The 21760-nt window shown below is 58.1% G+C and overlaps 1 protein-coding gene across 3 annotated transcripts in view; it reads left to right on the plus strand.

The window, feature by feature from the left end:
- Positions 1–21760, plus strand: part of PKD1 (polycystin 1, transient receptor potential channel interacting) — an 82409-nt gene that overhangs the window by 56482 nt on the left and 4167 nt on the right. For all 3 annotated transcript variants that reach the window (XM_071444837.1, XM_071444839.1, XM_071444840.1), the window contains exons 19-45: positions 1306–1522; positions 2344–2494; positions 3645–3797; positions 6587–6731; positions 7541–8143; positions 8582–8738; positions 8996–9248; positions 9769–9964; positions 10944–11114; positions 11432–11575; positions 12072–12282; positions 13242–13368; positions 13998–14114; positions 14260–14309; positions 14459–14661; positions 15114–15213; positions 15771–15889; positions 16276–16478; positions 16967–17161; positions 17382–17521; positions 18092–18219; positions 18835–19000; positions 19559–19684; positions 19824–19998; positions 20393–20680; positions 20976–21110; positions 21376–21690. In XM_071444837.1, the coding sequence (XP_071300938.1) occupies positions 1306–1522; positions 2344–2494; positions 3645–3797; positions 6587–6731; positions 7541–8143; positions 8582–8738; positions 8996–9248; positions 9769–9964; positions 10944–11114; positions 11432–11575; positions 12072–12282; positions 13242–13368; positions 13998–14114; positions 14260–14309; positions 14459–14661; positions 15114–15213; positions 15771–15889; positions 16276–16478; positions 16967–17161; positions 17382–17521; positions 18092–18219; positions 18835–19000; positions 19559–19684; positions 19824–19998; positions 20393–20680; positions 20976–21110; positions 21376–21690 (4988 nt within the window). The remainder of the gene's footprint in view (positions 1–1305; positions 1523–2343; positions 2495–3644; positions 3798–6586; positions 6732–7540; positions 8144–8581; positions 8739–8995; positions 9249–9768; positions 9965–10943; positions 11115–11431; positions 11576–12071; positions 12283–13241; positions 13369–13997; positions 14115–14259; positions 14310–14458; positions 14662–15113; positions 15214–15770; positions 15890–16275; positions 16479–16966; positions 17162–17381; positions 17522–18091; positions 18220–18834; positions 19001–19558; positions 19685–19823; positions 19999–20392; positions 20681–20975; positions 21111–21375; positions 21691–21760) is intronic.

Consider the following 21760-nt stretch of genomic DNA (forward strand, 5'->3'; position numbering starts at 1 on the left):
AAAGTGGCCTGGCCGATGTCCCGTAGCCTTGGGCCAAGGACTAAGTGCCTCTGGAAACCAGATTTCCCCAAATGATCCGTGGTGGAGATTAGAGCTGTTTGTGCACAGTGCCGGGAAGCCACGCTGGGAGGGGATGAACCCTGCTGCTTCCAGGGAGCTGGGCACCAGACTGGGGGAGCAGCAGAAACCTGGCCAGGGTCATGGGCTTCTAACTTTGGTGTGTTTTGAGCTATCCAGAATGATGCTGGAATCAATTCCTCTTTGGAATGGTGAGAATTTCAGCTCTTAGTGATTGTTTTTAAGCTGAAGTGACAGACACAGTGGCAGTGCCAGCACCTTCACTGGGGCTCACTGGCAAACACACAGTGAATTTCCCAACTGCCCAGCTCCCATGAAACTCCCCATAATTCCTGGGAGCTCCAGGGAAACCTTTGTGCAGGTTTTATCCTGCACCCAATTGTTCCTGAGATGCTGAACTGCTGGAAGGCTGAGCCTCTTTCTAAGGTCAGGCTTTGCAGGGCTTGTACAGAAGCTGTGGCTTTTGTCAGTGCTGTTCCCAGTCCCAGCAGAGTTATTCCCCCTTTTTATTTTGATCATGAATTTTTAATAATCCCTTTAAATGTTACAGAACCCAAACACCCAAGGAGAAACCCCTAAACATCACAAAAATTCACAGAGAACAAAGGCACCAGTCCAGCCTGATGAAGTCCCTGAGCTGTCCTCGTTCTGGGGACAGTCTGCCAGAGCAGGGGACCCTTGCTGGGACAGCAGCAAGGGCAGGTCCATAGAACCATCAGAGAATCCTGGAATGGTTTGGAGTGATCAGTAAAGACCATCTTGTCCCTTGCCAGGGACACCTCCCACTAGTCTGGGTCACTCCAAACCCTGTTTGTGCTGCAGGGCTGAGCAGGATGGGAGTCCCCAGGGGAGGGGCAGGGGCAGGAGCAGGAGCAGGGGCAGGAGCAGGGACAGGGGCAGGAGCAGGAGAAGGGGCAGGGACAGGGGAAAGGGCAGGGGCAGGAGAAGGGACAGGAGCAGGGACAGGGGAAGGGGCAGGAACAGGAGCAGGAGAAGGGGCAGTGCCAGGAGCAGGAGAAGGGACAGGAGCAGGGGCAGGAGCAGGGACAGGGGCAGGAGCAGGGGCAGTGCCAGCTCCTCTGGGTCAGTGCCTGCAGCTCCCCAGGCCCTGTCAGAGCTCTCTGGGTTTCCCTTGCAGGCTGGCAGGGCAGGGGCAGTGCCAGCTCCTCTGGGTCAGTGTCTGCAGCTCGCCAGGCCCTGTCAGAGCTCTCTGGGTTTCCCTTGCAGGCTGGCGGGACACGGAGGACGCGCAGGGGCCGCTGGTGTTCACGCTGCTGGCGTCGCGCCGCCGGCCCGGGCACTGGCAGGAGCTGTGCGTGTACAAGGGCAGCCGGGCCGAGCACGGCGCCTTCCTGCCCCCCGGCTTCCACGAGAGCGGCTTCCAGGTGTCCGTGGCCGTGCTGGTGCAGGACCAGCTGGGAGCCACCGTGGTGGCCATCAACCGGTAAGAGCCGGCTGGGCTGGCCCTCAGCCCCGTGCCCAGCCTCAGCTCCCCTGTCCCAGGCTCGTGGCCTGGCCACTGGATCCCTGTCCTGGGTGAAGGGGTGTGACCATGTCACAGGGGTCTGGGGATGAGGGAAGAGACGAGGATCTGACTCCATGTTTCAGAAGGTTGATTTATTATTTTATGATATATGTTATATTAAAACTATACTAAAAGCATAGAAGAAAGGATTTCATCCGAAGGCTGGCTAAGAGTAGAAAAAGAAAGAAAGAATGATAACAAAGGCTTGTGGCTCGGACTCTCTGTCCGAGCCAGCTCACTGTGATTGGCCATTAATTAGAAACAACTAACTGAGCCAATCAGATATCTACCTGTTGCATTCTACAGCACCAGATAACCATTGTTTACATTTTGTTCCTGAGGCTTCTCAGCTTCTCAGGAGGAAAAATCCTAAAGAAAGGATTTTTCATAAAAGATGTCTGTGACAAAGAGATGGCCTCCTGGAAGAGGCTGTTGGCAGGAGAGGGAGGGCAGGCTCAGCAGAAGTGCACACAGAAAATCTTTGTGGATCATTGCTTGACAGGGAGGTTTTCCCACTGCTTTCATAGACTCCTGGAATTGTTAAGTGGGAAAGACTCCTGGGATAATGGAGTCCAAGGCAGGGCCAGTGAGGAGCCAGGCTGCAGGTCTGTGGTGTTTCTTATGCAGATGGGGCACCAGGGCAGCAGCAGCAGTGCTGCCTTTGTGGGTCACCCACTGCCTGCCCTCCTGTCCCTTCCCAGCCCAGCCTGCACTTCACCCAGGTCCCTCTTTCCTTGCAGCTCCATGGAAATCGGCCTCCCCGAGGGCTTCCCCAGCCTCTCCCACTGGCTCTACAATCAGACTGACACCGTGCTCCAGGGCTTGGTGAAACAAGGGGACCCTCAGCAGGTCATCGAGTACTCCCTGGCCCTCATCACCATCTTAAATGAGGTAACACAGCTCGTTCTGCCCAAGGGGGGCCTCCAGAAGTCTTTGCAATCACCAGAGGAATTTTTGGGCCAGATTTTGTACATCCTCTGTAGGCAGGGCAGGAATTAGGGGCTATATTCCCGTTTCCCTGCCCAGGAAGAGGCTGCTGCACACCTGAAAGGCAGGCAGGGACGATCCCCCTGGGCCAGGCACCCTGCTTAGCTGGATAAGGACTGCACTCCAGGTACTAGTCAGCTGCTGAGTGCCAGGCTGTTCAGATAATTGCTTGGAGAGCAGAAGTGACAGCGAGGAAGTTCTGCTGGAAAACCAGCTCATTAGATAGATCCCTCTGGGGAGATGCAGAGGCAGGAGACGAGGAGTGTAGGGAACGGGCAACTCCAGCTCAGCTCAGCAGCCTCTGACACCACTCCTCACTGTAGGAGCATCAAGGGTAGCATGGCTGGGATGAATGGAGATGAGAGATCTCTGCAGCCAGGGCTGGGAACTTGGGGTTTATTGCAAAGGGCCTGGGGGCAGGGGCCTTTTGGGATTTGGGGTTTATTGCAAAGGGCCTGGGGGCAGGGCCCTGCTGGGAGCTGCCAGCCACAGCTCAGAGCAGGCCCCAGAGAAGAGAGGGGCAGAGAGGATGAGAGGGTAAGTAAGAGAGGCAAGAGAGCAAAAGCATAAGAGAGTAAAAGGGGTAAGAGAGCAAAGTTCCCATTACAATACAATAAATCTTCTGTGCTGAATATTCTAATTCTCACTAACCAATCTAGTACAATATACAAATCCTACAGCATTTACATACGGCCTATAAGAATCATTACATTACCACACTGTGCTACATTTTAAACCCTAAAAACTCCTCTTTGGGCCCCTTCTGTCAAGCTGTAGGGTCTGCTCTGCCCCTTGGGCCTGTCTGCAAGCAGAGGGTGTTGTTCCATCAAAAGGGGATTACCTTCAGTGGCCACACCATTGTTTTCCAGTTGTTCAGTAACTGAGGGATCTCAAAGCTTGCTTTCATTTCAATCTCACTTATAGTTTCCATATTCTCAAAATCTTTTGCCAGACAATCATATTGATAAGGCTTTCCTGCTTCATCTTCCCCAGCCCTCACTGTGTTATTCCCACTCCACCCTCCTCAACTCCTGCTGTGTTTCCCACCCCGCAGTACGAGCGGTCGGTGCTGCTGGAGCCCGAGGCTGGCCAGGAGCTGGAGCTGCGCACCTGGACCCGCAACACCATCACGGAGACGCTGAACGCGCTCAAGGTCAACACGGTGGATGACATCCAGCAGATCTCAGCTGCCCTGGCCCAGTGCACGGTACGGCCTGCCCCCCTCAGCCTGCAGCTCCTCAGGGCCTGCTGTGCTCCCCTGCCTCTGTCCACACACACAGGGACAGGTGTCACTGCCCACCCTGCCAGGGTTTCTGTGCTGACCTCCTGGGTGCTGCCCACTCTGCCCCTGCCAGCTCTGCCCCTGCCACCTCTTCCCCTGCCAGCTCTGTGCTGCTCCTCTGGTTGGCAGCTGCAGGAGAGGCCTCCACAGGCTGGAGAATGGGAGAGCCATGGAATGGTTTGGGTTGGAAAGGATCTTAAAGCCCATCCAGTGCCACCCCCTGCCATGGGCAGGGACACCTCCCACTGTCCCAGGGTGCTCCAAACCCCAGTGTCCAACCTGGCCTTGGGCACTGCCAGGGATCCAGGGGCAGCCACAGCTGCTCTGGGCACCCTGTGCCAGGGCCTGCCCACCCTCCCAGGGAACGATTCTATCCCAGTATCCAATCTGATCTTCCCTCTTTCATCTTAAAGCCATTTCCCATCGTCCTGGCCCTCCATCCCTTGTCCCAAGTCCCTCTCCAGCTCTCCTGGAGCCTTGAGGCACTGGAAGGAGCTCAAGGCTGGACCCCCCCAGCTCTCCTAGAGCAGAGGGGCTCCAGAAACATTGGAATAAATTGCTGGGGAGTCACAGAATCTGTGAGGACAGGCTGGGCTCCCATCAGGAGTAACACAAGTGGAGCTGCTTTGGTCCAGGGGCCAGTGCCCAGGTGTGATGCTGCTCCCAGCCCTGTTTCTGCCCTACAAGATGAGAAACCCCTCTCTGCTTTGCTCTGCTGCTCACTGGAAGCACTGAGATCCTGGCAGTTTGCAGCCCCCATTCCCAGTGCTGGTGCTGGTGGATTTAGGAGGGAAGAGAGCACAGTTAGGTAATGCACTTGTGCTTTGGTGCTCAGCCAGGCTGCTCTGGCTCCTCCTCCCTCCCTCCCTAATCTTTGCTTTGGGGACTGGTCAGGTTCCTTGGCCCTGGCATTGCTTGCCCTGCAGCCAGGTCAGTGTGGGCAGGCCCTGCATCCCACCCACAGAGTCCTGAGCTGCTCCCTGCCCTGCTTCTGAGCCTGCAAACCTCATAAATCCCTTCTTTCTGTGCCACTCTGTCTGGGTTTGGGGTTGAGCACATCCCATTCCATGCTGGAGCAGTTTGTTTCTGTCTCTCCCACCTCCTCCTGCCTCGTGACTTGGTTTTGCTGTGGGAGCTTAGGTCTAGAAATAGAATTTTTATTCCACGGGGAAAGCTGACATTCCAGGATTACTTTGTGCTCTGGGCTGGAATGAAAAGCTTAGGAAAACAGAACTCCAGAAATTCCCAGGTGGCTGAGACAAGTGGAGTTCACACATTCCTTTCCTGCACAAGTGTCCATCAGGGCTGGTACTTTCTTGATTTTACCTACAAGGGAGAGGAAAAATCAGAATTAGTTTCTCCTGGAGGGATAAAAAAAGAATCTTGGACTTTTTGGTCAATTCTCCTCCCTGAGTAGGAGCTGCCCTTGGGTGGTTCCTCCCCATAACCCAGTGTCTTCCCCACCTCCCTGATTCCTGACTCCAATTCACACAGTCTGTCCTGGCTTCTCAGAGCTTACAAATAAAGCAGAAAAGGGGGAATTCAAGACCTGCAGATGCTGTTTTGATTCTTCACCAAAACATATGGTGAATCACGGCTGAATCCTGTGATGATTAAAAGAAAAAAGATGAATAAGAGCGAGGAAGGGGGTTGTAACAGCTTCCATGTGTTCCTCAGTCCCTCCCATCCAGCCCTGGAGAGTGCAGGAAGCTCCAGGCCATGGCTGGAACATTCTGTTTCTTGGACACATCTGGGAGCAGAGGGAGGGACATCCATCATGCCTGAGTGGCAGGATTCCTCCCACAGCCTTCAGGAGGATTTGGACACCAAAATGGATTCGGCTGGGGCTAAATCCTGCTTCCATTGGAGGTGGTGGAGGGGATGGAGGAATCCCATGCAGCTCCTCCTGCTTGGTTGCTGTGTGTGGTCCCAGGGGGGAGGTGTGCCTGGTCCCTGTGAGTGCACACCAGGGAACGTGAATTTAGAATCACAGAACCCTGGAATGGCTTGGGTTGGAAGGATCAGGTTGCTCCAAGCCCTGTCCAGCCTGGCCTTGAACATTTCCAGGGATGGGGCAGGCGCAGCTTCTCTGGGCAACAAATTCCTCTTCCCAACCCAAAAGCATCCTCTGCCAGGCATCCTCTGCCTGCCTGTGCACTGGCACTTGGGAATATCATGGGAGGCAGATGGAAGATTCTTGGGGCTATGTCGCAGACATCTTTCATGAAAAATCCTTTCTTAGGATTTTTCCTTGTGAAAAGCTGCAGTTTCAGCAACCAGAAGTAAACAATGGTTATCTACTGCTATAGAATGCAACAGGTAGACCCGTGATTAGTCTCCTGTAGATGTTTGGATTTACTGACCACTCATGGCAGAGCTGGCTCTTGCTCTCTGCCTGAGACACAGATCTCTGTTATTCATTCTTGTCTATTCTTAGCTTAGCTAGCTTCTGAAGAAACCTTTTCCTTTCTATTTCTTTTTAGTATAGTCTTAATGTAACATATATAATAAAATAATAAATCAGGCCTTCTGATCATAGAGTCAACATTCTCATCTCTTCTTCATCCTGAAAACCCTTGTGACCACGGTCACAGGGCTGCCAACAAGTTTGCTGGCCACTGTCAGGGTGAGCAGGGGAAAGATCTCCTGAGAGCAGAGCCAGCTGGGCTCTCCCTGGGCTGCTCCTGCCCTGTCAGACCCTGGTCCCTCTGCAGGTGGTGAGCAAGGAGCTGGTGTGCAAGTCATGCCTGACAAGGACCCTGAACAAGCTGGAGACCATGATGACCATTCTGCAGGGAGAGACCACGCAGGGCACGGTGACCCCGACCGGCATCGCCGACAACATCCTCAACATCACAGGTGAGCCTTGTCCTCTGGCTGGGGACAGGGCACAGGCCCAGGGGCAGGAGCAGCCTGAGGGGAGCTTTCAGGCTCCCTCCCCTGCCCTTTGGGCTTTGGCACAGATTTTTAGGAAGCTGCATCTGCCATTTGGAGGGTGGCATCCCAGCCCTCTCTGCTCCCTGCGCTTTTCCCAGGCTTGTCCTGGCTTTGGCAGCTGCTCTGTGGACATTTCCATCTGACAGTTGTTAATATAACCCACTAATACTCCTAATAAGCTCACTAATACTCCAGGGGATTCTCTTTTTAGTAAACAACGAGTAACAGCTATGGCTTCCACATGCCTGTCTTCCTGGTTGGAGTCCAAGGAGGCTGTCAAGCCTCACTGGGGCATCTGGGAGCACTGTGTGGAAATTCCCACCTGGGTGACCTGGAGGGAAGCAGAGACACCTTCTCTGCACCCCTGGTTACCTCTGCACTCCTTTCTGAGTGTTGTGCACTCTATAGTGCAGAAGCTTGGGAACATGTGTTTGTTTTATCCGTTCCCTCCCTCTTTCCTGAGCTGTGGTTCTCTTCACTACACAGGAGGGAAATCAAGCGTGTGGTGATTAAGTATTCCTCACCAAACCTGGTAAATTAGAGAGGCTGCAGGAACTGCTGACAGCTTTGCTTTTAGCTCTGGGCTATGAACACTCCAGTGGGGAAGGTCATGTGCAGAGGAACAGTGAGAAGGAAAACCTTGTCTGATTGCTTTGGGAAGGTGTCAGGTGTTCTGACTGTAGCAGTTATCCAGGCCATTTACCACTTCCTCTTAATTTCTCTCCTGGCAGGTGACCTGATCCACCTTGTCAATACAGTTTCACAAGAATCCAAGCCCCAGGAGCTGCTGGCTGATTCCCACAATTTGCTGCTGGCTCCCAAAGCCTACAACCTGTCTTCCAGCCTGATGAGAATCCTCATGAAATCCCGGGTGCTGAACGAAGAGCCCCTCGAGCTGGTGGGAGGAGAAATTAAGGCCACAGGCAAGAGGTCTGACCCCTTTAACCTGCTTTGCTACGAAAACACACCAAACTGCCAGTTCTCCATCCCCCAGGCCTTCAACTCCACCCTTTCCAACCTGACGGATGTCATCCAAGTCATGTTCCAAGTGGACTCCAATCCCTTCCCTTTTGGCTACATCAGCAACTACACCGTGTCCACCAAGGTGGCCTCCATGGAGTTCCAGACACACAACGGGGTGCAGATCCCCATAGGGAGCCTGGACTCTGAGAAAGCCATCACTGTGATGGTCTCAAACAGCACAGAGCCTGAGAATCTCGTGGCTGGCACTGAAGTCATCGAGGCAAGAACATCTGTGAACCTGATTGTGATCATGGAGAGCAACAACAGGGAAGCAGGACTGCACTTTCAGCTCACCTACAGAGTCCTCAATGGTAGGGCAGACAAATCCATCTCTTTGTTGGTCCTTCCTGTGGGAGAGGAGGGCTGGGTGTGAGGGATAAGTAGTGTGGGAGGGGATGCTGGGTGCCAGCAGCAGGTTCCACGCTGCATGGTCGAGGTTCTGGCTGTCCTGGACAATCTCCATGCTCAGTGTCATCCTTGCTCGTGGATTCTGGCCCTGAGAAGCCTTTTGCTTTTCCCAGCCCTTCTGTTGAGCCACATTAGCCCTGGAAGGCATTGTCCAGTCCCTCTCCCAGGCAGGCCCAGTGGTACCCAGTGCTCAGGGATCCTCTGAAGTGCACACTGAGGGGGCACAGTCTGGAATAGCATCTCCCACAGCTCCCTGCATTCCTTCTTCCCTGAGCCCCAGACCTGTGGCTGAGCCTGCCAGGGGTTTCTAAAGGCCTTTCTGTTCCTTCCCCTCCCCATAGAGCATTACCTGGCCAGTGAGCCTGAGCCCTTCATCATGGCCTATCTCCACCACGAGCCCGAGCCCAACGAGCACAACTGCTCTGCCTCCAAGAGAATCAGCCTGGACGCCCTGGCTGGAAGTGACCACAAGCTCTACACCTTCTTCACCTCACCCAGGTAAGAGAAGCCTCCCTGTCAGCCTCAGGCTGTGCTGTGGATCCTTGTGAGGGGTGCTCAGGTGGTCTGTGGAGCCCCTGAGTATCTGCACAGCCAAAGGGTGTAAATTACACCACATTCACTGGGCTTTTCCTCCTTTCTGAGTGCATCCCTGCCCCTGTGGCTGGAAGCTTTCTGTGGTCACACCTCCACCAGGATGGGGCTGGTGTCCCTTCAGGAGGCAGGGGAGTCATCTCCTTGCTCTTTCCCTTCCCCAGAACGGACGACCCCATCCAGAAATACTACCTGAACATCACCAACCACTTCAGCTGGTCGGCAGTGGAGGTGACCCTGGGGCTGTACACGTCCCTGTGCCAGTACTTCAGCGAGCAGGAGAAGCGCTGGAAGACAGAAGGAATTGTCCCCCTGGAGGAGACCAGGCCAGACCAGGCTGTGTGCTTGACCCAGCACCTCACAGCCTTTGGGGCCAGCCTCTTTGTGCCTCCAAACTCTGTCCAGTTCATCTTTCCCGTGAGTACCACAAAGCAGAGCCTGTGCAGTGCTGTCACACATAGAACAGGTTGTTGTCACCTGGAGCAAAGCCATAGGCTCCCGTTGGTTTCATGTCCAAGCTGGCACCAGCACAGGCATCTGGGAGCCTTTGGGAGGTGCAGATGGGCACAGCTCAGGGGAAGCTGTGTTCCCTGGTTGGGAATCCTGGCTGGAAACAGACCTTGCAGATGGCTTTAGTCCCTGGCCTGGACACCTCGCGCTGTGCTCCCCTCCTAGGGAGATGCCAAAGGTTCCTCCCAGCTGTCACCCAGCACTGTTTGATCCCAGGGAGCTGCACCTGCCAGCTGCTCCCTGCTTCCCAGGGGCATCCAGCTCTCCCTGGCTGTGTCCCTGTGACGTGAGCAGGAGCAGGGAGCTCCTGGCAGCTGCTGCTGCTGCTGGCTCTGCGGGGCCGTGGCTGTGAGCGGGGCCATGGCCAGGAAGGGAATGGGAACGGGATCCTCCTGGGCTTGCCTTTCAACACTTTTCTCTTCTGCAGGCTCCAGGCCCAGGGCTGAACTACATCGTGCTGCTGACGTGTGCCGTGTGCTTTGTCACCTACTCGGTGGCCGCGCTGATCGTGCACAAGCTGGACATGATCGACCTGAGCCGCGTGGGGGTGATCCCCTTCTGCGGCAAGAACGGGATGTACAAATACGAGATCCTGGTGAAAACGGGCTGGGGCAGAGGCTCAGGTGAGCCCACAGCCTGCTCCCGTGCCTGCTGCCCAAGGGGACACCTGTAGCTCACCTGAGGTCCCACCTCAGCACGACACACTCTGAATGCTCCCTGCAGGGCCCAGAGCTGAGCTGCAGCTTCACTCCAGGGCTTCCCACAGCATTCCCAGGTTTTATTGTCTGATGATGGGGCAGGTCAAGAGAATGGTATGGGTTGGAAGGTTCCTCAGAAACCTTCTGGTTCCAACCTCCTGACATAGTTAGGGACACCTTCCACTAGCCCAGACTGCTCCACCACTGGCTGTTGTGTTGGGAAAGGCAATTGCTGGTGGAAGGAACCACCCAGGAGAGAAATCCCCCCATCATGCCTTCCTTGACTGGGCTGTGGTTGCAGAGGCAGAGGTTGTTCCTCACTTCTGACCCTCTCCTGCCCAGCTGGCCCTTTGGATGGCTCCTTTTGCTGTCCTCCAGAACCCATCACTTTGTTCTGAATCCTTCCCAACAGCAGGCAGGCACCAAGTTTGGCTTCCCTTCGTGGGCTGGTTTGTAAATAGAGCTGGGCTGGGCTCCATAAGAGCTGTGCATGAGGGGTGAGGGAGGGGAGTGCTGCCTTCCCTTGTGTGGCAGTGGTGTTTTCAAACCTGGCATCCCACTCCTGCCAGGAGATGAAAAGGGCACACCTTTCCTCACCTGCTCATGGAGCTGCCAAAGAGCAATGTGAGTAAAACAGCTCCTAAACCCAGGGCTGCTTTCAGGAGAAATCTTAATCTCAGCTTCTGCAAACAGCAGTGTGTCTGTTGACTCCTGGCTCTTCAGGGCACCATTGTCACTGCTTCAAAAGTCAAACAAGATAATTGAATCCTTCCCAACAGCAGGCAGGCACAAGGTCTGGCTTCTCTTCATGGGCTGGTTTGCAGATGGAGCTGCCACAGGCAGGGCTGGGGAGCAGCTGCACCTCGGGTGGGCTTCTCTGAGGGAGCCCCTTCCTTCCCTGCAGGTACCACGGCCCACGTGGGCATCGCCCTGTATGGGGTGGACAACAAGAGTGGCCACAGACACCTGGATGGGGACAACGCCTTCCACCGCAACAGCCTGGACGTGTTCCAGATCGCCACGGAGCGCAGCCTGGGCAGCCTCTGCCGCATCCGCATCTGGCACGACAACAAAGGTGGGACATGGAGGGGCCTGCACCGCGGGAGCTGGCCCCTGGTCACTGCTGGATCGCGGGGACGCTGTGGGGGATTCCTCACCGACTGGCCAGGTGCCACCCCCGACACAGAGGGTGCAATGTGCTGAGCACTGTGATCGTAAATGTCACCTCAGGGTGAGGTGGCTGTGCCACGCTTCCCTCGTGGGTGCTGTGCAGTGCCCATCGGTGACGGTCGTGTCACTGTCCCACTGACAGTGCTCATGTGGCCCCTCAGCCTCGCGGGCTCACCCAGGAAATGTGTGCCATGAAATAATTGCTTTGTGTGCCCCGCTCAGGCCTGAGCCCCTCGTGGTACCTGCAGCACGTCATCGTGCGGGACCTGCAGAGCAGCAAGAGCTATTTCTTCCTGGTGAACGACTGGCTGTCAGTGGAGAGCGAGGACAACGACGGCCTGGTGGAGAGGGAGGTGTTTGCTGCCAGTGAGTGCCCCACATCCCCTGGCTCCTTCTCACCCCTGGGGTCTGGGCCCCTCCTTATCTCCGGGCTGAGCCCCTTTCCCAGCTCCCTCATCTGCTCCTGGTGCTCCAGCCCCTTCCCCATCTCTGTTCCTTTCCCTGGACACGCTCCATCCCCTCCAGGTCTTTCTTCTTGTGAGGTTCTCAGAACTGACCCCAGGACTGGAGGTTCCTCAGCAATGCCCTGCACAAGGGACAGGCACTGCCCTGGGGTACAAGCCAGGTGCCATTGGCCTCTTGCCCACCTGGACCCAGCTGGGCTCATGTTCAGCCTGTCACCCCCAGATCCTTTTCTGCTGGGCAGCTTTTCCAGCCCCTCATCCTCAAACCTGGAGCACTGCATGGGGAGGGCCCCTGTGGATGGAGTGTGGGTACTCTGGAGTTCCTGGAATGGATGTGGCCAGCTCAGCTGCGTCCCCAAGGTGCTGCAGCCACCCTGAGTGTGTCCCTCTGTCCCCAGGTGAGAGCGAGCTGAGGAGCTTCTGGCGGATCTTCGTGGCGGAGCTGCAGCGTGGGTTCTTTGAGAAGCACGTGTGGCTGTCCCTGTGGGACCGCCCGCCCCGCTCCCGCTTCACCCGCGTCCAGAGGGCCACCTGCTGCTGCCTCCTCATCTTCCTCTTCCTCTGCGCCAACGCCGTGTGGTACGGCATGGTGGGCAGCATCCACCTCAGGTGTGTTTGGTGTGGTGGGCAGTGTCCATCTCAGGTGTGTTTGGTGTGGTGGGCAGGGTTCACCTCAGGTGTGTTTGGTGTGGTGGGCAGTGTCCATCTCAGGTGTGTTTGGTGTGGTGGGCAGTGTCCATCTCAGGTGTGTAAAGGGTGTGGTGGGCAGTGTCCATCTCAGGTGTGTATAGGGCGTGGTGGGCAGTGTCCATCTCAGGGGTGTAAAGGGTGTGGTGAGCAGTGTCCATCTCGGGTGTGTTTGGTGTGGTGGGCAGTGTCCACCTCAGGTGTGTATAGGATGTGGTGGGCAGTGTCCATCTCAGCTGTGTTTGGTGTGGTGGGCAGTGTCCATCTCGGGTGTGTTTGGTGTGGTGGGCAGTGTCCACCTCAGGTGTGTTTGGTGTGGTGGGCAGTGTCCATCTCAGGTGTGTATAGGGTGTGGTGGGCAGTGTCCATCTCAGGTGTGTATAGGGCGTGGTGGGCAGTGTCCATCTCAGGTGTGTTTGGTGTGGTGGGCAGTGTCCACCTCAGGTGTGTAAAGGGTGTGGTGGGCAGTGTCCATCTCAGGTGTGTTTGGTGTGGTGGGCAGTGTCCATCTCAGGTGTGTAAAGGGTGTGGTGGGCAGTGTCCATCTCGGGTGTGTAAAGGGTGTGGTGGGCAGTGTCCATCTCAGGTGTGTATAGGGTGTGGTGGGCAGTGTCCATCTCAGGTGTCCATCTCCTCCTGCCTATCCCCTTGGGGCAGGACACATTTTCCATCTGCTGGGAAGATCTTCCTTGCTTGTGCCCTCCCCATTCTGAGGAGCCTGGCACCGGGACATGGATGACCAAAACCAGCCTGATTTTGGTTTCCAGGCCCGTTTCCTTCTGTGCACATCTGGAATTCCTGGTTGTGCGCTTTTGCCTGCTGCTTGCTGGCCTGGCCACCCCAAGTACTCCTGCTGACACTTTGTGTGCTCCTCCCTGCAGCAAGGTGGCCGTGTCCAGCCTGCTCCCTGTCACTGTGGACACGGTGGCTGTTGGCCTGGTGTCCAGCGTGGTCGTGTACCCTCTCTACCTGGTCATTCTCTTTCTCTTCCGGATGGCTCGTGGCAAGGTAAGGAGAGGGGACGGCTGCAGGCTGCTCAGGTGGGCGGGAGGCACCAGCTTTGCTTTTGGGAGGCTGAATTCTGCCTTTCCTGGGACCTCTCTCCTCCAGCTGGGCTCTGCCCTTGCCAGGTTGTGCTGCACCAGGGCCAGGCCTGCCCTGGCCTCTGCCTCCCTCCCGGTGCTCAGATCACTGCTGGCCTCTGCCAGTGCCCAGGCACCAAAAGACAGATTTTAGAAGCTGTTTAGGCACTTCCTCCCTCAGGGTTTCAGTGTGTGTGACAGGCACCCAAATGCCCAAGGCAGGAGCCAGGAGCTGCTCAGTGGAGCCTCTCTGATGCTTGCCCTGGGCAAAGCTCAGCAGAGGCAGCTGGGCAGGATTAGCTGGGGATTTACCGACTAGTTAAGCACAATTAGCAGCCCCATTAAGTATTGCAGCCAGCTGCTTGGGGACTGATGAGTAGCTAGTGTGGCTGATGCTGCTGAGAGCACACAGGCAAAGCTCTCAGGCTCGGGGGCTTGCAGCTGGGACAGCCTGGGTGGGTGGCCCTGGTTGTGGTTACTGGGGGGCAGAGGAGGATGGGCACGTGGCTGGTCTCAGTGGCAGTGTCACCTCTGTCCCTCCCGTGTGCCCTGCAGGTCTCCATCAGCCACACCGTGACTCACTCAGACCAGCAGTCCCTGGAGATCGACAACTACCTGGACTCCTCAATCCTGGACAGCTCCTTCCCCACCTTCCCCGGGCTCCAGGCAGAGGTGAGTGCTTCCCTCCCCGCAGCTGGGCAGGCTCCTGGAGGTGCCCGGGGCTAAGAGCAGCTCAGTGACCCCCGGTGCTCCCAGCTGCTGCTCTGAGCAGGCTCACACCCGTGTCCTGCTCCTGAAACCTTCCTGTTCCCCACAGGCCTTCTCTGAGCAAACCAAGACAGATCTGTTCCTGGAGGACTCCAAGAGGTGCGTGGGTTTCTGGAGACGGAGCAAGCAGGGCTTCAGTCTGTGCTTGGCTGGGCTGGGCTTGGCTCCCACAGCTGTTTCTGCAGTCCCACCAGGTTCCTTTTCTCTGCTCCCCTCATTCCTGACCCCCCATTCCCATTTTCCCTCAGCCTGGTGCCCTGGCCCTCCAGCGAGGCCCTGCTCAGCTGGCCAGACCTGCTGAGCGACCCCTCCATCATGGGCAACACCATCCAGAAGCTGAAGAGAGGCCGGGCCAGCCGCCACCTGGGGCTGGAGACGCCCCTGGGCCCCGAGGAGGACACGCTGTCCCTTGGCATCCACCAGGGACAGCCCCGGTACTTCTCAGCCTCAGGTGAGCCCTGGCACAGGCAGAGCTGCTGCCATCAATGCTGGCTGCACCCTGGAGGGCAGGGCAGGAGGGTTGTGCCTGCTTTTAGTCTGGAAAAACAGAAATCCTGGCAGGCAGCAAACTGGGAGCCAGGAGAGGTGTGTTCTCATGGGAATGCTGCAAGCAGCCAGCGCTTCCTCCCTGGTGTCAAAGCCACAGGGTGTCCCTGAGGCTCTGGAAGTGGCTGGAGAAGGAGAACTTGGCCTTCTGAAGCAGCTCTGTGGCCAAGCTGGGATGGACAGGAGCTGCAGGACAGGGAGCAGGGGAGGGCTGTCCCAGGGGGAGGACATGGCTGTCACACTCCTCCTCCTCCTGCTCCTCCCCAGTTCCAGCAGGTGCTGAGCCATGCCCTGGGGTGGTGCTGGGGGCTGTGCTCTGAGCTCCTGCTGACGCTGTCTGTGCTCTCTCTTTCCCAGATGAGGATCTGATCCGGCAGATCCTGGCAGATGGAGCCAGCGGCATCTCCCAGGACCTGGGCCCGTACATGAGGGCAGAAACAGATCTGATCTCAGGCCTGTGAGTGGCTGGGGAGCAGAGCCCCTCGGGGCCAGAGCCTCCCTCACACCCAGCTGGGCTCAGCTGCCTTTGGGATGCTTTCAGGGGTCACTCTGTCCCTGCTGGCCATGGCTCCTGCAGCCCCCACAGCCACAGCTCCAGGAGGGCACTGCCACCCTTCCAGGAGCCACCAGGAGCCTCCCCTAAAGCCACAGCTGTGTCTCCAGCAGTTCTGGGCAATGTGCTGGGATGAGGGCTCCCTTCATGGCACTGATGGGAGGGAGGAGGGGATTCTGCCCAAATCCCTGTAGTGTTACCAAGCCAGGACACCCTGCTGGGCCCCCTGACCAACACCCCCAGGGCTGGCAGCCCCCAGCCACTGCAGATTGGCCAGCCAGGGGAGGGGAGGGACTGTCAGGCCCTGTCCATGGGACACACAGCAGTGTCTGTGCCCTGGGGATGTGTGTGACGTCCCAGCCCTGGTGCTGGCACTGGCATTCAGCCCCCTTGGTGCCAGCCTGCTCAGCACAGGCCCAGCAGTGGCACAGCTCTCAGCAGGCTCCCCCTGTGCCTGGCAGGTCCAGCGTGTTCGGGGAGAAGGTGGAGACTGTGATGATGCAGAGGCTGAACGACAAAGGGCAGAGCGTGGCACCTCCTCCCAGGGAAGTGAGCAGATCAGCCAAGTCCACCTGGACAGGTACCAGGCTGTGCCCCCGGGCTGTGAGGGGACGGGGCCCATCCCACACTACAGCACTGTGGGGTAAATGGGAAATAAAACAGAGAAGGAGCCCTAGGCAGGGCTGCTCCCTGCCTGGGATATCGCTGCTGTTTCCTGCCAGCTTCTCTTGCTTGGAGCCTGGATCTCAGTGCTGCCTGGGCCAGAACTTGTGCTGTGCCAGCCCCTGCAGTGTCCCCTGGGGAGGTTGTGCTCCCTGCACAATGTGTGGGCCGGTCCCTCCAAACTCTCCCAGGCTGCTGGCAGCTCTGTGCTGCTGTGAGCACTGAGCCCAGCCCCTCCTGTGCCCACGGGGGCCTTTGCAGTGATGCTCACGCTGCTCTCCCTGCTCCTCCTGCTGCCCCCAGTTGCAGACCAGACGTTCAGGAAGCGCCTGCTGCCTCCCTGGTGCTCCCTGCTGGCCCATGGCATCAGCCTCCTGCTCCTGGCCGCCGCCGCGGGCGTCTCCGTGTGGATCGGGGTGGGCTTCTCCTCCAGCGTGGCCCTCATGTGGCTCATCTCAGGGATATTCAGCTTCCTGGCATCCTTCCTGGTCTGGGAGCCCCTGAAGGTGAGTGTGGCACGAGTGCAGCAGCACTGACCTGTACATGGAGTTAACAGCTGGAGTTAACTTGTCCAGCTGCTGATCACTGTCATGGAATTGATGAGGTTTGAAAAGCCCTTTAAAATTATCAACTCCTTCGAACACCACCCCCGTGTTCACCACTAACCCAAGTCCCCAAGTGCCACATCCATGTGGGTTTTGAACACTTCCAGGCATGGTGAATCCACCACTGCCCTGGGCAGCCCCTTCCAATGCTTGACAAGGCCTTCCACAAAGAAATGGGGTCAAAGTGGGCACTGAATGGTCCCTCCCATCCCTGCATCCCTCAGGAAGGGTAGAATGTGGACACCAGAGGCAGGGCTGGTGGCACTTGGTTTTGGAGGTCCAGGTAGGAGCTGTGCCTTGCTGGCTGTGCCAAGGGGCCCGTGGGAGCTGCTGCTGGATGCTGATGTGGCCCAGCTCCCTGCAGGCTCAGCCCTCTCCCTGTGCCCCAGGTGCTGCTGGAAGCCCTCTATTTCTCCCTGGTTGCCAAGAGGCTGCACCCAGAGGAGGATGACACCTTGGTGGAGCAGCCCTGCGTGGAGCACGTGTCCGAGAGGATCAGCAAGGTCCGGCCCCCGCAGGGGTTTGCCCTCTTCCAGGCCAAGGAGGAGGCCAGGAAGGTCAAGCTGCTGCACAGGATGCTCAAGGTGGGACATCTCCTGCTGCCTGGTGCCCAGGGCTCAGACACATCTGAGTGTGGGCCCTCCCAGTCAGGCTGGGGTGTCCTGAGTGCTTGGCTCCAGCTCCTGCCTCAGTTTCTCAGCCTCTGAGTCTGATCCTGTTGCATGGCCATGGACAGCACTGCTCTGCTGCAGGACTGGGATCCAGCCCTTCCATGCAATCCCATTTTTACCTTTTGCTTCCCAGAATTTCCTCATCTACATGATGTTCTTGCTGGTGGTCCTGCTCACCAACTACGGGGACGCCTCCCGCACGGGCCAGGCCTTCCTCCTGCAGAGCTCCATCAAACAGCAGCTGGGCAGCAACGACTTCCTGCTCATCAAGAGGTACCTGCCAGCCCCTGGGGGGTCAGGGGGCTCAGCTCTTGGCCTTGTGCTCCACACTCTGTCCCATAAGAGGTTCCTTGGTGCCCATGTGCAGCTGGGCACTCCACAGCAGTGAGCATCTCCTGTTTGTGGTTCTGCTGCTCCCCTGGAGAGCAGAGGGGCCTCTGGGGATTGAGAGGTTTAATTTCTGTGAGGTTTAGTGATTTCCCCAGTGGGAAAAGGGCTGTGGGAGCTGATGTTGATCTTTCTGGAGCTGCTGTAAAGCACAAGAGCTTCTCTGTCTTCAGAATTTACAGCCTCAAGTTGTAGCCATGAACAGGGTCATGAGAGCCAGAAATGACATCTTGGCCAGAGTCTGCCTTTCCTCGCTCTGCACATGAGTTTAACTGGATTCAATTTTCCCAGCTGATTTTCCACAGCCCTGGGAGCTCCCAGCAGCCCAGTCTGGCACTGGGATCACTGGGCTGTCCCTGCAGAGCCCTGGGCTCTCTGTGCACATCAATGTGGCTTCTTCGTGCCCCAAAGCCCCTGGAACTTTGACTCGGCAATCTCACACCTTCCCCCCTGCAGGTCGGATCAGTTCTGGGTGTGGATGTCCCAGGTGTTCCTCCCTTACCTGTACAACAACGGCTCTGGCCAGGAGAGCCACAGCACCACGCTGGGGACGGCCCGGCTGCGGCAGCTCCGCCTGCAGGGAGGTACGAGGGAGGCAGGGACGGGACGGGGGCTCTGCTGTCACACTGGGAGGTGACAGTCCTGCAGGGGCAGCTCTGGGCGCAGCTGGGGCTGAGGGAGGCAGCACAGGTTGGGCAGGCAGTGGTTCTGCTCTGCCCAGATGAACGGGGCCAGTGGATCATGGAACGGTTTGGGCTGGGAGGGACCTTGTGGTTCATTCAGGGACTTCCACATCCTGGCCTTGGGCACTGCCAGGGATCCAGAGGCAGCCACAGCTTCTCTGGGCACCCTGTGCCAGGGCCTGCCCACCCTCACAGGGAACAATTCCATCCCAATATCCCATCTAACCCTGCCCTCTGGCAGTTTGAAGCCAATGATGTATCCAGGGACCAGAGTGCAGCTCCCCAAGGCCAGTTGGGATGACTCTCTTCTCCTCCACTTGTACCCACCTAATCCACTCTGACCTGGAGGCATGGCTATATCGTGACTCCTAAACTGGACAGCTATTTTTATTATTAATATCCATCCTTTCCTGAATCCCTGACCTGGTGCACTGGTGGGAATGGGTTTGGAGGGGTTGGGAGGGAAGGTGAGCCCCGCGCTGGCTGTGCTGGGCTCACAGGGTGGTCTCGTTGCAGCTGAGTGCCAGCAGAGTGCCCAGGACATCCTGCAGGGCATGGGCAGTGCCCAGAAGAGCTGCACTGACCAGCACAGCTTTGCCACTGCTGACTATGGAGTGGGCTGGGAGAGCCCAGCCGGGAACGGGACGGCGGCGTGGGCGCACTCAGCACCCGACCTGGCAGGGTAAGGGCTGCCCTGCCTGCTCCCTGCCCTGCTCCCTGCCCTGCTCCTCCTCCAGGGACCCTTACACACCTCTCCAAGGTCTTTACAATGCCCTGGGCTGTTCCCAGCCCTCACCTCAGCCCCTGAGCCTGGCAAAGGGGGGAATGGACATGGAAATTCTGAATGGCCTGAGCAGCAGCGTTGTGCTGTTCTGGGGGCCCAGGGACAGGGGCATCAGCTCTGCTCCTTCCAGGGCACAGACAGGGCAGGGGAACCCAGCAGCCCAGATTTCTGCTCAAGGCATGACAGCAGGTTGTCCTGCACCCTGGGCAGGACATAAATCACACTTGGTTTCTTCTCTGGTTTGTCCCCAGAGGCATCATCTCCATGCAAGTGTGGGCCACAACAGGGCTTGGGGCTGCTCTGAGGTTGGGAGGTGGATCAATGCACCCCTGTCATCTGTCCTGTGAAATAAATCCTGAGGGGCAGGGTCTGCATCCGCACACCAGATCCTGGCCTGCCATGCAGGAGAGCACCCAGTGTCCTTCAGCCTCACCCACGGCTCCTCTTCCTCTGCAGGATCTGGTACTGGGGCTACATCTCCTTCTACGACAGCAGTGGCTACGTGCAGGAGCTGGGCCCTTCCCTGGAGGAGAGCCGGGCTCAGCTGGAGTTCCTGCAGCAGCACACGTGGATCGACAACATGTGAGTGAGGCAGGGCAGGGGGAGTGTCCGTGTCCCGCTGCCACCTGGACTCCTCAGCAGTGCTGCTGGAGTGTCACCAGGCCACAGGACCCGTGTCCCCCCCGAGAGTGGCCCCTGAGCTGCTGCTGTCCCCCTGCAGGAGCCGGGCAGTGTTTGTGGAGCTGCTGCAGTACAACCCCAGCGTGGACCTGCACGTGGCCCTGACGCTGCGCCTGGAGTTCCCTGGGGCTGGCCAGGCCATCGCCGCTGTCACCGTCAGCCCCTTCCCCCTGCTGCGCCTCAGCGCGGGGGTCACCCTGCAGCTGCTCATGATGGTCAGTGTGGGGCCTCCCCTGCTCCCCCTGCCCTCTGCTGGGGGCTCTGGGGACCCTCACCCAGCCTGGGCACTGTGGACTCGAGCTGCTCTGCCTGTCCCCACATCTGTCACCCTGCCTGGGTGGGTGTCAGCAGAGCCCTCATGCCCTGGGCGCTGCCACCCTGCCACAGGGGCACTGGGTGTGGGCACTGGGGGCCTTCAGCAGGGATTGGGGTGCTGGATGAGCGAGGAGGGCAGGGCAGAAGGCAGGGGGTGCTCCAGGTGTGCAGTGGTGGAACTTGGCCTGGTTTGGGGGGATTTTGCTGTCCTGGGTGCAGCAGAGCAGTCAGGGCTTGTCCTCTCATCTCCTGGTACCTTCACCTCTCCTGGTGACCTCTCTGTTCCTCCCCCAGGTGTTCCTCATGCTGTTTGTGGTTTACTTCGTGGTGTCAGAGTGTCTGGCCATCAAGAAGGAAGGCAGAGCCTACTTCACCCTGTGGGGCAACTACAGCCAGTGGCTTTTCATCCTGCTCACCACGTGCACGGTGCTGGTGCACCTCAGCCAGGCCACCCTGGCTGACCAGCAGTGGCTCAGGTACCTCAGCAACCGCAGGGGCTTCACCAACTTCTACCAGGTGGCCTTCCTCAGCTCCGTCTTCAGCAGCCTGGCCGCGTCCCTCCTCTTCCTCCTGACCGTGCAGGTACAGAGGGCTGGGGGAGCTGCACGTGGGTGCTGGCTGCTTTGGCCCTGCTGTGTTGGTCACCCCTGCACAGCCCTGCCAGGGGAGGGGGTGGCAGGGAGGCCACCTGTGTCTGTGCTGGGTACTTTGAGGTCTCTGGGCCCTCAATTCCCTTGGGGAATTCAGTCAGATGGTTCTGTCTGCAAGGAACCTGCAGGCTGGGGTGTTTGTGCTCTGCTGGGGTTTGGGTTTCTCAGGTGTTTCTCACCCTTCCTGGGCTGGGGTGTGTCCATAAGTCCCTCCTCTCCCCTCCCAGGCTGCCCAGCAGCTGCGCTTTGTCCGGCAGTGGTCAGTGTTTGGGAAGACCTTCCAGAAGTCCGTGAAGGAGCTGATGGCTGCAGGGGTGGCCTTCGCCCTCCTCCTCCTGGCCTATGCCCAGCTCGGCTTCCTGGTAAGCACCCCTGTTCCCCTCCCTCACAGAGGGGCTGCTGTGGTCCTGCTGCCCTTTTCCCTCGCCCTGGCATGACATGAGCAAAGCCCCTGGGTCCCCTGGTCACTCTGTGCCCATCCTGCTGCCAGCACCTTTGGCCGGGGGCTGTCCCTGCCCCGGCCCATTTGTGGGGCACCCCTTAGGGCCCATGTTGGGGGGGATATTGAGGGTCAGGGGAACACTTTGCTGTGCTCCCTTCTCACACATCTCCTCTGTCCCTCCTCAGCTCTTCTCCTCCTCCTCCGAGTCCTTCCGCAGCGTGGGCAGCAGCCTCCTGCTGCTGCTGGCCCTGCTGCGGGGCAGCGCCAGCCTGCGGCCCTGCCTGCCCGAGGCCTCGGGGCTCTACTGCCTCTTCTGCACCTCCTACGTGGTGCTGGAGGCGTGGATCGTGCTGCGGCTGCTGGCGGTGGTGCTGATCCACAGCTACCGCGAGATGCACTTCGAGCTCTACCGGCCTGCCTTCGAGCCCCAGGACTACGAGATGGTCGAGCTCTTCGTGCGCAGGCTCAAGATGTGGATGGGCTTCAGCAAAGCCAAGGAGGTGAGGCCAGCATGGGGGCTCTGTGGAGAAGGGGCATAGTGGCACAGAGCAGCACCCACCTTGCTTAGCC

This window comes from Agelaius tricolor, unplaced genomic scaffold (genome assembly GCF_023055355.1).
Source record: "Agelaius tricolor isolate 1412-34295 unplaced genomic scaffold, bAgeTri1.0.p SCAF_19, whole genome shotgun sequence".
Taxonomy (NCBI): domain Eukaryota; kingdom Metazoa; phylum Chordata; class Aves; order Passeriformes; family Icteridae; genus Agelaius; species Agelaius tricolor.